General features: G+C 34.3%; 1 protein-coding gene across 2 annotated transcripts in view; it reads right to left on the bottom strand.

The window, feature by feature from the left end:
* Positions 1-15,415, bottom strand: part of NCAM2 (neural cell adhesion molecule 2) — a 259,191-nt gene that overhangs the window by 95,398 nt on the left and 148,378 nt on the right. For both annotated transcript variants that reach the window (XM_026033881.1, XM_026033882.1), the window contains exons 7-8: positions 10,538-10,698; positions 3,399-3,544 (exon numbers count right to left, since the gene is read on the bottom strand). In XM_026033881.1, the coding sequence (XP_025889666.1) occupies positions 3,399-3,544; positions 10,538-10,698 (307 nt within the window). The remainder of the gene's footprint in view (positions 1-3,398; positions 3,545-10,537; positions 10,699-15,415) is intronic.

Here is a 15,415-nt window from a genome sequence, read left to right as displayed (position 1 = left end):
TTGGAAAGGGTAGACTGGCAGGTAGGAGCTGTAGTAAAACTCATTTGTTAGATAATATACTGCTTGTATCTTCTCTGATAAAGTGAATTTTATTTTTGTCATTTTATTGGGAATAACATATACCACTACTATTCTTCTCTCAAAAATTCTTTATGCAAGGCTTCAAGTTTGTGGAACTGTCACACACTKCAGACAAAACATCCTGTAACTTCTCTTTTTTTACATAAATGACAAATCTGTAGGGATTTCAACTTGTTCATACTGAATGTAGATTTTTTTTTTGGATTTATGTAAGGACATTGGGCGATTGTACATTAATTCYAATGTTGTAACAATTATGCAATTTCAATGTAAGCACACATTACAAAAAAGGAAAAAAGACTTCCTCATTTCACCTTTTGTTCTCTATATGCAAAACACACATTTGTATTGTACAAGAATTCCTCAACAATTTAATGACCATCAATTTTCTTCCCTCTTCATCAAATTTGTTAGGAAAGCAAGGGTCAAGGATTCGGTGCCGTAGAGTGTTTGAGAACTATGGCGTACCTTTTCACACAGGTCAAGAACATGTATAGCCCTTCAGAACATTTATTCAGTATTCAGCAAAAGTGCTCCCATGAACAATACATGAAAGTTCTTAACTGGCAAGAAAGAAACTATATAACTGTATTAATTTACACTCTTTTTATATTCTATATACAATAAATTCCATGTAATAGCAACTGAATATAACTTTTACTTTATCATCAGTATTTTTCAGTTGAACCTCTATTTAGATGCAGTAGATGCTAAATGGGTGGCAGTAACAAGTCTAGAAATGACCCATCTGCAGGTTGAAATAAAAATATAATATTGTGCTATATGAGCACTGGATAAACATAAGATTTCATCTGGAAAAACTGCAGTTATTTTTCATCTTGTTTCTGCAATTTGATTTCATTTTTATGTTCTCATATAGCAAGTCATTTTAGGAATATCCCAAATATAAGGAAAAGGTTACATTCAYAACCTCTAAGCCACGTTATGTCTCTGTGGGTCAAAAAGATCACTTTTGTCATGAAATATTTAAGCACGAGAGAGACTGCTTTTACTTTAATGCAAAACTACTGGGAAAAAAATACGGCATAAGTACTGTTATGTCACTCTAAAATGAAACTACATTGCAGGTAATTGATAAAGACAGAGCCTCAMATAAACTGCCTCAATTCCAGGAAAGGTTAAGTGGGATACTGGACCAGATAAGACATTCCCTTCCAGAACAATACATAACAGATATATATTTCCTCCAATACATATTTCCTCAATGTACAGTAATTCCCTATAAATGCAGTGATTGACCATGTATCTGATTTCGTGACTGGCATGATCACTGTTTAATTTTGATTTTTAAGTAACAATTATGAATATGCAAATAGGTGTAAGAAGATTGCTTATGATTTATCTATTTGATTATCCAGACTCAAAATTCTGGTTTAGCTGGTTAACATAAAGATACTATCTCACCCTTTTACTAAAGCTGAGAAAATCCATAGGTTCTGTGAGCAAATTACAAAAAAAACTTGTGCACCACTAAAGGGAAATTATTTCAGCCCTTCACCTTGCCTCTGAACACTCATATCAAAGAATTTTTCTATTTTTTTGGAAATAACATTAACAGTTACATTTTTTTTCCCACAGTAAGTGACTATTCTTTCCCTAGTGAACTGACATTTGTGATAAAACATGGAAGTAGAGAGAGTTTGTCATTATAAACTGCCTTATGTGTATAGAAAGTGGACTAGACGAGTGCACGGTGCGGTGGATCGAGGGCTGGCTAGATGGCAGAGCTCAGAGGGTGGTCATAAATGGGGCCAAGTCCAGTTGGAGGCCTGTGGCCAGTGGTGTCCCCCAGTGGTCAGTGCTGGGCCCGGTGCTGTTCAATTTGTTCATCAATGACCTGGACGAGGGCACGGAGTGCACCCTGAGCAAGTTTGCAGATGACACCAAGCTGGGTGGAGTGGCCGACACTCCGGAGGGCYGTGCTGCCATCCAGAGGGACCTGGACAGGCTGGAGAGTTGGGCAGAGAGGAACCTCATGAGGTTCAACAAGGACAAGTGCAGGGTCCTGCACCTGGGGAGGAATAACCCCAGGCACCAGTACAGATTAGGGGCCGACCTGCTGAAAAGCACCTCCATGGAGAGGGACCTGGGAGTCCTGGTGGACACTAAGTTAACCATGAGTCAGCAGTGTGCCCTCGTGGCCAAGAAGGCCAATGGGATCCTGGCCTGCATCAGGAGGAGTGTTGCCAGCAGGTCAAGAGAGGTGATTCTGCCCCTCTCCTCAGCTCTGGTGAGGCTGCTCCTGGAGTATTGTGTGCAGTTCTGGGCATCCCAGTACAAGAGGGATGTGGAGCTTCTCGAGAGGGTCCAGAGAAGGGCAACCAGGATGATTAAGGGACTGGAACATCTCTCGTATGAAGAGAGGCTGAGTGAGCTGGGCCTGTTTTCTCTGGAGAAGAGACGGCTCAGAGGGGATATGATTAATATGTATAAGTTCAGGAAGGCAGAATGCAGGGAGGAAGGGGACAAGCTGTTCTCACTGGTGGCCAGCGATAGGACGAGGGGTAATGGCCACAAGCTGGAGCACAAGAAGTTCTGTCTCCAAGTGAGGAGGACCTTTTTTACTGTTAGGGTGACAGAGCAGTGGAACAGGCTGCCCAGGGAGGTTGTGGAGTCTCCTACTCTGGAGGTCTTCAAAACCTGCCTGGATGCCGCCCTGTGCCACATGCTGTAGGTGTGCCTGCTTGAGCAGGAAGGTTGGACTAGATGATCTGTAGAGGTCCCTTCCAACTTTAAATATTCTGTGATTCTGTGATTCTGTGATTCTGTGAAAGAAAATAATCTAAAAAAAAAAAATGGGGAAATTAAAAAAAGGAAAAAAAACAGAAGTGGGAAATAAAGAACTCCAAATAATTCAAAAATATTCATTTTATATATCTACAAGCTCCAATGCATTTTAGGAAATATTGGACAGCCAATGAGGTCTAAAGCCAGCAATATCTCTGTAGCCACAGCCATGATGATCGAGAAGAAACTGAAACCCTAAGTAGACATTAGGTACAAAAATTTAGCCTGATCAAGTTAATCATCTTTCAGCATTTCAACTGTCTTGTTTTTAAAAATAAATTAATTTTTAAAATGAAATTATTTCAATTAAATAATTAAATCAAATAAATTGGAAAAAAAAAATAAAAAGAAAGGAATTTCCTTGTCYCTGTCCATTACCTTGTAAAATAGTAGTTCCTTTCGATTCTGAAGAAAGCATATCAATTTTTCTCTAAATTAATTTTCTACTTATGAAAAGATTAGCCAGGCAATACACATTTAGATATTTTAGACATTAAAACATGATTTACCTTGTCACCTTCAGAGAAAGTTACTCCATCAACGGCTCTTTTCCAAGTAATCTCTGGGATAGGTTCTCCTTCTGCTTCACAGACGAGGACTGTTCTCCCGTTCTCAAATGCAGTTTCATTTTTTAGTTGTATTATTTGAGGCTGTACTGTTAAAAACAAAAATTACATTACTCACCATGCACAAGAACTGTCGTGTCAAAATTCATTTTTAAAAAATCACTCTTTGAAAAAGGCATATTCATGTTTACTTGCTTTGTAAGATTTATAAAAGTTTTAATCTTACAACCTACAAGAGCAATGAACTTCTTGGACTACAAGTTGAAAACCAATTTCTGCACATCTGAAAGCTGCAAGACCCATGCCACCTCTGTCAGCAGCCTCAACAAAGTAGAGCTCTCYAGCTTTCTTTGGGGCTTTTGGAGCTTCTCCTCCGGCAAGGTTGGCCGAATCCTGGGACATGCTGCCTGGAGACCTGGTGGAGTTTTCACCCTTGGGSATTTTTAAAACCTGACTGGCCAAAGCCGTAAGCAGCCGGCTCCAGCTGAATCTACTCTAAGCTGGTGAGGGGGGAGACTAGATATCCCAGTGGCACCTTCTAAACTTAACTATTCTATTATAACCTGTTCTTATCTTCCAACATTAATTATTGGAACAAATACAGCTTTATTAATATTCTTGGACTTATAACCTTCTTATCTTAATACATTACTGAATTTAGCAAAGTCTTATGACAACAAACATACTTTTTGACATACAAAACAGAGTATTAACACTCTTAAGAACRGAACAGTCATCGGATACAAAGTTTTTCATCTTATGGAGTAAATTARCAGAAAAATAAAATTAAAAAAAAATGGATATCTATTTGCATTCTTCAAATCATCCTGCTTTATAGTCATTGGTACAAAATAACTRCAACTCTCAATCTGAATTACACCTTGTCAGATTCTTTACAAACGCAATGAAATTAACGGTTACATGTGCACAATTTGTTCAGAGGACTTTTATGTTGTATATCTCCACATAGAATATTACTGTTTTGGACAGTATTSACACAATTTCATTAAAAACGTTGACCTTATATATTTTACTCATAAATAGGCATTAATAATTTTCTCTGAATCCATCCACTTTGCATATCGAATGAGAAATTCATCTTGTCGGAAAGAGGTAATCACGTACCTAGAGTGGGCTTCAGATTTTCCAGACCCCAAAGCAGTGGATTTTAATGAGTAAATTTAATTTTGACAGCTCTTAATGTTGACTTTATAAATATTAACTTATTGAAAATCAGGTATTTTGCATATATTTTTACTAGGTTTTATGTTTAAGGAAGATGATTGTTTTGTGTTTAAGGATAGGGTACATACTGTCATAAAGGTAGCCCTTTCCACAGCTTGAAAGACATATACTATGAGAGCATATTTCATATGAAGCAGAAGATGAGRGAGAGGTAACTCATTTTCTAACAGGGTCACAAATGTGTACACTAACAGACCAAGATAGCAAATAGAATCATTCAGGTTGGAAGAGACTCCAGGGGGTCACCTTGTCCAAACTTCGGCTCAAAGTCAACAATGAATTTAGACCAGGTTGCTCAGGAGTTTGTCAAGCAATAGGCTGAAAAACCTGTTCCAGGTCTTGACTGTCCTCTTGGTGAAGATATTTCTTCCTTATGTCCAGTTTCTTCCTTCATTTTATGATCATTGTGTCACAAATGCTGTATTCAACATCAGCAAGAAAAATAGCAAAATTGGGTTCAAACTTGCTGTATCCCAGAAAATATTTTCTCCACCCAAATACTATCCACCTCTTATTCTCTCCACCATTCTTGGTCTCATTCTTCATCTTTTATCTCCACAGTTCTTTGTTGCTTGTCCATAAACTATTTATTCTTGTTTACAGATGATCTATTGTGTGTTCACTGCATGAAAATGATAAAAAAAAAGATATTTTCCCTAACAAAGTACTGCACTAATATTCTGTGATTTTATGATGATTTTGTCAGCGGCAAGTGTGTTTGTGTGCAGGAAGGAAATACTTTGAGTAGTAGGGGCTCTTAAATGTCAGCTGTATCCAACTGCATTTGCAAGATACAGTAGGAAGCAGTGAGCCAGGTATTACTGCAGGACACCAGTTCAGCTGAGGAAAGCTGCAATTTTCCTCAGCGGTAAAACAGGAAGCTGTTCTAGATAAATACAAAAAAAGAATTTGACTATAACCAAAAATCACATTAAAATAAAAAGAACAATTTTCTTCAGATTTACTCTCACACTTAGGATCAYCTAAATACCTATAAAATATTCTAACTAGTATAATTCAGATATTCAATTTCTATAGCCATGTCTCCTGGCTACAACATTATCCTTCCTACCCTGTATGTACATTAGGACAAAATATACATTTTCCTCAAGATGATGCATGTTCTAAAACACATAGTTAAAATTTGATCTTTTAATATGAGACCAATATACTCAATATCTTTAAGATCTTCTTCAAATGAATAACAAAGACACAAAGTTTTAGTTTAGCATTTCAGACACGAGCTGTTGACATTTAAAGGAATGAGTTCTGATTAATGATGGAATATAGCTAACTGAAAGTTATTACTAGGGAAAATAAGACAGCTCACATGGAGAAAGTTTTATTAGACCATTATTTAATGGCTTAATTTTTATAGGTTGTAAGTCATAATTTGCTTTTAAACAGAAGTTTTATACTGTATGTCTATCTTTTAATTACAACATCAGAAAATATTAAAACAATTTTTTGTGGATGCAAGTAACTATATATTACAAAATGCCAAAATAAGTACTCACAGAAATTTTGCTTTAAGTTCTGCCAATTCTTATGTATGTTCTGTCTAAATTGACAAGGTCATTCTCAAACTGAGTTGGAATTTGGTTACTCTTTAACAAACATGAAATAAATGGAAATACTGAGTTTTGACACTTCTGTTCTGGAAGCCTCCAGGTCTTTGCTTATTCTTATTCAAGAATATTTAAGTATCTGGATATAATGCACCTACAAATTGTAAACTGACTGTACTACCTGATTAAAATGAAAGGAGATTTAAGATGGAAAGGTATTATACTTCAGCTTCATGAAAATGATTTTATTCTGAAGGCAAAAGGGAACTGTTCATTACTAAAGATGCATTTCTGAAATGTTATCAGAGTGAAGTTGACATTTACAGGTTGGAAAGGTTTATTCTTTGAGTTCTTTGTTCTTTTAAGTTCTTTAACATTTTCTCAGTAAAGAAGGTGTTTCCTAAGTAATAGGATTAATAAAGTTTCCTTCAGATTCTTTCCTTGGACTCTTCCATGTTTGTCTCAGACAGGAGACAACTTTTTTAACAGGTCAAAACACACTGCTCTACACTTCACAGCATTCTCCCCAAGTTTAGGAAGAACGTAAGACACAACCTAAATTTGTTAGTGGTTGTTTTCAGCTGATTTCTTTATGAAGGTACATGACTTAGTGAAGTCAAGGACTGCTATCCATATCTTTGACCAGTTCATCAGACTTGAGAGCAAAACAAACATACAGCYTGAGACAGTCCTGATTACATCGCATGAGAAGAACAGCCTTAAATTAACATAAGACAYGTAAAGGTGAGGGTCTTGGTATATCCCTGTAGCAGTTTCTAGAAGGTTAATCTCCTAATTAACACAGAAGATGAGGAATCAGACTATTACACTATGAATGACCCTGCATGGCAGCATTTTACTCAAACAGCTAAGCTGTAGCCCTGTTCTGAAAATTATTAGTACTGAGCTAGGTAGAATCCAAGAAGAAATCAACATATCTAAGAAACAAATCTCTGAAACGTATTTCCTGGTATAATCAAGTCTTGTACACACAACAGTGTCAAATGGTGACTTTACTCCATGTTAAATTTATGGATGAAAGAGTTATAAAAAAGTTAGCTACAAAGCAGAGACAAATATAAAATATTTTTAAAGAATTCAAGGAAGAACATCCCTGTTTTCAAGCAATTCAAAKGGACTAAGCACAAATGAATTTTTATCAAAAACCTTAGCACAAATCCTAGGCATTAATATGGATGAGATCCTTTAGGTAGTATTGGATAACAACAGAGAGAGAAATGTACAGAGAAAATGGGAAAATAAGACAGAAAGAGACTGCCTAATCGTGAACAGTAAGAAATCCTCTACGAAGGGAACAGAAGATAGGAGGACAAAGTACCTCTTTAAACACTGATAATGGACAACTGTCGAATAAAACAGAAATCCAGGTCACACACTGAAACTAAGCATAAGCTGATGTTTAAATAAAAAGATGGGTATCCATTCAAAAAGAATATTAAAAAATCTCAGTGATGAATATTATCATGTTACTATTATTGCATTAYGGTTAAAATGCTATTATTATAGGTTTCAACCCTGCCAGAGCCCTGTTGTAGTACAATCAATAGTCACTACTCCAAGGAATTTGTATTTTACAATTTATTTAAAATTATTGTATTTATTTAAAAATAACATATAACAGGTAGTTGAGACAAACAAGCTAAGGTAGTGGAAAAGAATAGAGTAATACAAATCAGCAGATCAATTGCACAGACTGGCTGTTTGTTTACTATTCAGCTATAATAATTAGCCATCTGCCTTGCCATTTTCAGATTGCAGTTCTCTGAATGCACTTGGGAGGAAACAAAAATGTTGCTAACTGTATATATGTCTGAGAGTTTAACCCATGTAAAAGAGACAAAAGTTTTTTGCAGAAGAAAATTAAACAACTTTAGGCCAAGGTTTCAAAGTTAAATAGATGAATTTTGCAAAGGAAATCACACTGAGCTTCAGAGATTACAAACAAGGTAAGAGGCTTATTTTTTGATACAATACCCTGCGGTCAAACTAACAGTACACGGATTACAATAATCTAATTAAATTATATCCAACAGTAAAACACATGGGAAAAATAGCTCTAAATATACATACTTAATAATATGCTCCAAATTCACTACTACCACCCAAGAAAGAGACCCAGGAGAAACTGCAGATGATTCTCTGGAAACACTGGTTCAATATTCAGGGGTAGTCAAAATGCAAACAGCATACAAGAACAGACACTGAGATCAAAGCAGAAGCATCACTGAGCTGCTGAATCCCGGCTTCCCTTGCAACTGGAATTCTGCATGCTGTTTTCTCCTTGCCATTTCAYAAACAATATGAACAACTGGGAAGGTATTGAAATACATAGATTAAAGAATCACAGTGACTTCCATAATATTAGAAAATAAACAGACTGGATACTTTCACTGTAGCAAAGAAATCAATTAGTGGTGGTATATATATATTATATATATATATAAATACATTCAAAACAAAGATCTTTTACTATTTATTGCAAAATGAGAATTGCAAAAGGAGAATTATTAGCCAAATAAATGAACAGATGTCAGATTTAAAAGAACCACAGGAAATATTTTTGCAGTGAAAGGGAGAACTAWTTTAACAACTTCAAAAGTTTAGGATATTGTGGAAGCAAAAAGGCTGTGCTGGTTCAAAAGGGATTAAAATAACTCATGGTATCTACTAAATCATTTGGATTTAGCTCTCTGGGGAGTCCTCAAACTACTGCATGTTGGAAGATCGTATAAAGGGAATAGTCTTTTTCTGTTGTCATTTCCCTTCCCTACTGCTTACGTTTACTTGCATTAAAAAATTACTTTGTTATAAGTAAAAACTAAGCAACTTTTAGCCATACTTAAAGTTCCTCAGACTGCACAAAGATTTATTCCTGACTGAAATATATTTAAATTCATATCAAAAAGAGGTCTTTTCTATTCCTTTTGTGTGTGTGTATATATATATATATATATATATATATACACAAATGCACATATATTTTGTATATATCTAAAATTTAATTTAGTAAAATAGAGTAGGAGTCATATGTATATATTATTTATATATATAAACTTTTAATTTGGGAAATACGACTGAATGAAGTTTTTGTTTTCACAAAAACCTTCAAGGTTTTCTATACCTTGAGGGTTAAGAGGAGATTTAAGGTTGTATTTCATTTTCTTCCTCTTGGAAAAGAATYGAGAAGAACTCTCAGCTATCACAGAATACCATAGTTTCCCAGTGTTTAGGCAATTCCCTTGGGGTGTGAGAGACAGAAGAAAGCACAATATACAAAGGGTCTATTAAGAGTTTCCAAGTGGGAAATACAGTGGAAGTCACATAAAAACTGCTCATCTGTTCTCTTTAACAGTCTGGTCAAGCCTTCAAGCCCAGGCTCCCACATCTCAAATGACAACACTATCCACCCAGCTCTTGGGTCTCCTAGTGTACTTATCTCCTCGTTATCACTTCTCCTGTTGGAATTGCTTCACTTTTTATAAATTATCAGTAAATTTAATTGGAAATTTAGATTCAGTTTTACACACAAATATGCCCTAGCTGCTGAAATATACATCTTTCAGGTTCTTTCTCTTTAATACAATATTTACTTATTTATTCACTGTAGAAATACTCTAGCAACAGTGTTTGTARTATTATCAGTAACAGGAATGAAACTTTTTGTGGATTTTTCATAAATTGTGGACTTAATCAGGTATAGAGATACTATSGGAGAACTTTGATACTCTCCCAGAGGCCTACTAACTTTAAGTAGGCTTTAACTACAGAGATCTTCAAAGAAATTATGTAAGACAGAGAATCATGGATTGCAGGGATTGGAAAGAGAAACAGTTTGGGAGATTTTCTTTTCTTTTGAAACTAATTTCTTGAGATCAGCTAATGTTCTGTGACTGTATGTACAATCATGTACTTAAAAAATACATATCAAGAAACAGAAACAAATGACTTGTTTCCTTTCAGTAATTTCACCTTTTTTTTTTTTTTTTTTTTTAGCCAACTTTTGGAGAAAAAATCAGTGAATTAGTAATTTAATACTTCTTTATATATATATGTATCTTTTTTCAAAAGAAAATTCATAAGGTTAATATAGCCAAAAGTGATCAAAATTTAAGCAGTAAAATTACATAGAGACTGTGTCAACTGCTGCATCAGTAGACACTTGCAAGGAATACTGTTCAGCTGAAAATCACAGTTTATAACTTTAATTCTCTCCTGTTTGCACATATAATGTAAAGATGGAATACTTACCAAAAACTTGAAGGAATGTCTGTTTCTTATCATTTCCTGCTTTGTTTTTAGCACTACACATGTATGGACCAGCATCAACATTTTTTATATCTCTTACTGTTAGTTCTGTATTGCTTCCTTTCAACATATATTTTTCATTTTCCTCAATAAGTTTACCATTCCTAAAAAAAARRAAAAAAAAAAGAAAAAAAGAAAATAAAGAATCAACCAATATCATCTATCRGCTGAAAGAGTGTGCAATGGAAACTGCACTAAGTTTAAAATAATCTTTGTTGGAAGACAGTGCTATTATGCGATCCTCAAAAATGTGTTATCCAGTGCGACATAAATTGGCAGCATGTACACAAGGGAGTTGATTTCAGCACAATGAAAATTGTTCTGCTGGATGACAGCTTTTCTTCAGAAGAATGTGCACATGCTAGACATAACCAAATTATTCTGGACTGTATTTTGATCTTCAGAGATCCCGCCTGACAATTTTATTGTCAATTTCTAAAATCTGTACCTATTAAAATATTATTTTTATTCTGAAATTTTCAATATTGACTTTATGGTAGAAACATATACTTTTGAGTAGAACTCAACAATATATTGCTTGTGCAAGAGAACAAAAGGAAGGATAAAGAGAAATCAGTAAGACAAAGGAACATCATACACATACTTCCATGAAAGCAACATTTAGAAGCACATTTTCAAAGTGTACTGTAGCTGTCACATCAGTAACTATGCAACAACGTATAAAAAACTATTTTGCATTACTTACACGTAGAGTCAACTGGGACATAAAGAACTCTTAAAAATTGTTTTTTCTCTGTTGCTGTTGGCTAGACACAACTTAGTAAGCAGTTGTATCTCCTGACATTACAACATTACTATGAGTTTTGACCAGATGGTAGAGAAAAAATAGACCTGGGTAGTATTTTGATGTCTGATCAAAGCTTGACCAGTCCATTTCATCACCTTGGCATACACACAATTATCACAGCTGCTTCTTTTTTTTCTTTTCTTATTTCCATTGAACTATCAACAGCCCTAACACCATAAGCATCTCCATAAAAATTGTCTGATTTTTGTAAATGTTGCTAATGCTGTTGACAGTGCCAAGTCTAAAAAACAAATAATTTGTGAAATGAAACCAATATGCATATGCCCAGTTCTACAGCATCTAGCTTTTTTTAAGAACTGCGCAACAATTACAACAATTATTTTTAGTTTTTTTCTGTTATCGTAGTGCTGATACTACCATATTTTCCCTTATAAATGAGAATATTGTTTCTTTCTTGAATTCATTAATATCCCATCACAGCATTCCCTTGCATTCATATAGCTTTAATCTTAGCAACATTTTGAAGATAATTCTACTTATGCACCTAGTTCAGCTCATTATAATGGTATTTCTTCTTTCCTTTTTCAAAGCCAATCGTAGAATTTGTACAACAGAACAGAAAAAGTCTATTTTTCACACAGGTGTTTTCACAAAAATTCCATCAAATTCTGTAGGAAACAGAAGTCTATATCCAGAGTCAAAAATAGTTTTCAAATGTTTGTCATTGCAAGCATTTGCAATGCAAGCATTCCAAATGCTTGTCCAAACATCGTCCACATCTACGGTAATTTCTAAGCAGAAATGAGATTATGAGCTTTTCTCTGCAGTCTCTGGAGAATGGGGAAATTCATACTGATATTGTTATTATACATACAAAAAATAAAAAATAAAAAGAATAATGCAGCAAAAGAGGATTATTTCTTTTATCAGATAATTCTGACAGTTAAGATAAGGGGATTGATGCAGCTAAACTTTACCAGTGTAAATTATCTTCACACATGTAAACAATCATGTTGGTTTCAGTAGCACTATTCACATGAGTAAAGATTACCAGTTCACGGCCTGTAAATTTGAATCTTTATCCTGACAAATTTAATTCTACTACAATCTTTCTCCTATAAAGGATACACCTTCAATACTAGTAAAATAACGACAGTTTCAAGAGATATCAGTTAAATGGTGAAATTAACTGATTTTTGATTTTAGAATGGTGAAATTAACGTTAGATTTTTGCAATRTCTGAAATATTTACAAAGTACATTTGCATGTTGAATGCAAGAGTAACTAAGCCTGCCCAACCTTTCTTCATTACTAGATACTTCAAACTGACTAAATTGTGAGTAAAAAATTTTTAGAGAAACACCGGTATGTTAGCTCAGTTTCCTGCATTTGTCACTGAGAAAAATTCTTTTTTTTTTTTTTTTTGTTGAAGCTTTATCTAAGCATAGCTATATATTCAAAAAACACTCATTTTCACTGAGTACCTTTATTGCACACATCCACTTCACAAACAGATAACATGAGACAAACTAAAGAAAGAGGCTGAATTCATATTGAAAAGTAGGGTAGTTGTGAATAAGATTTGACCTCATCATTCTCAAAACTTGCTTCAAACAAATATTTAAATTATTTAAAAAAATCAATACTTCAAGTGATAAATTTTGAGATTTAATTCCACTTGCTTAAATAACTTTAATAAAGCTCAAGTTAATATCAATTTATATCAAACACCAAAAACTATACTAAACAAGACAAAACACCTTATGACACCTTGGCCATTAACTGGTCAAGACAAGGACAAAACAGATTCAATATAGTGTCAGTATATCAATATAGTGTCAGGTAGCTGACGCCTTAATATCCAATAAAGTAGTTTTGATAGCATTTGTTATCACTAGGAATGTCTTCTATATTTTCTTCAAAGTAGAGAAGAATATTGATCTAGCTTTCTTACATTCATTCTAATTTCACAACAGCAAAAAAAGAATCTGAAACTTCCTAGAAAACTAAGATCTCTATCTTGAGATATCTCTTTGGTAAGACCAAGGGCTCCGAGAAGTTACGAGTAGATTCTGTCTTAACTCATACCAAATTGCAAATGAAAAGGGATCTCAACAGTAAAGGGCAAAGATTGCTTTTTTTTTTTTTTTAATTATGATATTAACAGTGGAATACTATTTAGAATCAAGTTTGCTTCAACCCAGACAGAATAGGTGAGTTCCTCCCACCTTACTTTCTCTGCTTGTACATCGATGATAATGTCCTGTCACAGAGATCAGGACCTTTTGTATCAAGCACTTCATAGTCCCTTGCTCCCAGCAAGTCAAAAAGGAAGAATATTCTCTAATTTATCTCTAATCTTTAAATAGAGAGTTTATAACTTAGAAAGGCAAAATAAACAGAAGACAAAAGGAAAAAAAAAAAGAGGAATCAGAAAAAAAAAAAAAAAAAAGAGACACATAACCCAGTATTACACAATACACATCAGTGCCTGAACTGAGAACAGAATAGAAATGTACTCATTAAAAACCCAGCGCCCAGCACCCTCGCTTGTGAGGCTTTGGTAAGATCTTCACAGAAGTTGCTTAATGAAAGGTCTACACAAGTCACTTATCTCAGTGACTGGCAAATCAAAGGAATATCTATCTCCATAGTCTCTGATCAGCAGACAGAGACACAAGTGCCTCTCCAAGACATCTACTCTGTATACAGACTGCCATATTAACAGAATGCTAAAAAACTACAATTGCAAACAGAGATATCCATGAACTGTGACAGTTCACGTGTGCTTTCTTTTTATACAATGTAAAGTGCCACTGTTGGGCTGTCTTACATGTCTACATAGTGGCCATGCAGAATTTCAGACAACTCTTTAGAGTTTGGGGCAGTGACTTCAAACACTGTATAGTCAGAATACTCAACTGCAGTTTGTGAATTCAGTATCAGTTCTTTAATTTTGGCTGTGTGAATTTTGTTTTTCTTTTCCCTGCTACTAGATTTTCGGTTCTAGGCCATATCATGGAAGTAACTTGGTGTTCTCTTCATTTACATCTCCTGCCACTCAAATTACTTTACATAAGAGAAAATTTAAATCAGCATTTGGCTTTTGGCATGTTAAAAAGAAAGGTGTCAGTCAAAGGAAGTTAGCATTTAAAACAAATCTAACAATGTTTAAAGATGCCAAAAGATATTCAGAAAGGATGGGAATCCTTTCTAAGTTCATTTTGCACCTGAAAATGCAGTGACCTTTAGATTCTCCTGAAATATTTTAAATGGATGCAAATTATTCATATCTAAAATAGAAGTGTTCAATGATGTAAGATATCACAGAAATGAATCATATTTTTGTTAKAATTAAAAGAACACAAAATTTATTGATAGTTATATTTTTAGAGCTGGCATAGGGTAAATGTTTAAAAATGACAAGGTTTTAGCATATTCCTTTCACTGTCACCACCAAAAAAAATTATATGAATGTTAAAAACAGTTCCATGTTTCAAAATATTATATTATAAAAATGCCTAAAACGTCCTTGCAACTAGTTTGAAAAAACATCCACAGATGTTAGCAGCGTCCAAAGTCATATCTGCTTTTGACTATCTCCTTGAAATAGACAGTTAGAAATGATTAGGATCACTTTAAAAATGTACTATCTTTACAGTTATTTTTGTTAACAGTACTATTGATCTATCTTGGACATTTATTTAAGGCAATACTGCATRTATATATTTTTGCCTGAAGCATCCATAGGCAAAGGCTATTGCTAGATTTTGTGCTTTTTTGTTGGATACATAGTCATTGCTTCAGCTTTTTTTTCCTCAGATATGAAGAATTCACCTTGACAAAGTATTTTTTGTTGCACTTATATTTATTCCACTTACTCGGAACTAGAAAGCACCTGAATTGGTGCAACTTTATTCACTTATTAACACTGAAATTAATTTTGGATGTTAACAAGAAGAATGGGCAGCCCATGTTTAAAACTCATTAAAGAAATGAAGACAGTATAGCTCACTTAATGGAATGTTATAGAAAATCGTGACATATTTAAA

This window comes from Nothoprocta perdicaria, unplaced genomic scaffold, assembly GCF_003342845.1.
Source record: "Nothoprocta perdicaria isolate Ctin4 unplaced genomic scaffold, notPer1 scaffold_135, whole genome shotgun sequence".
Classification (NCBI taxonomy): domain Eukaryota; kingdom Metazoa; phylum Chordata; class Aves; order Tinamiformes; family Tinamidae; genus Nothoprocta; species Nothoprocta perdicaria.
This window is presented reverse-complemented; position numbering and strand designations above follow the sequence as displayed.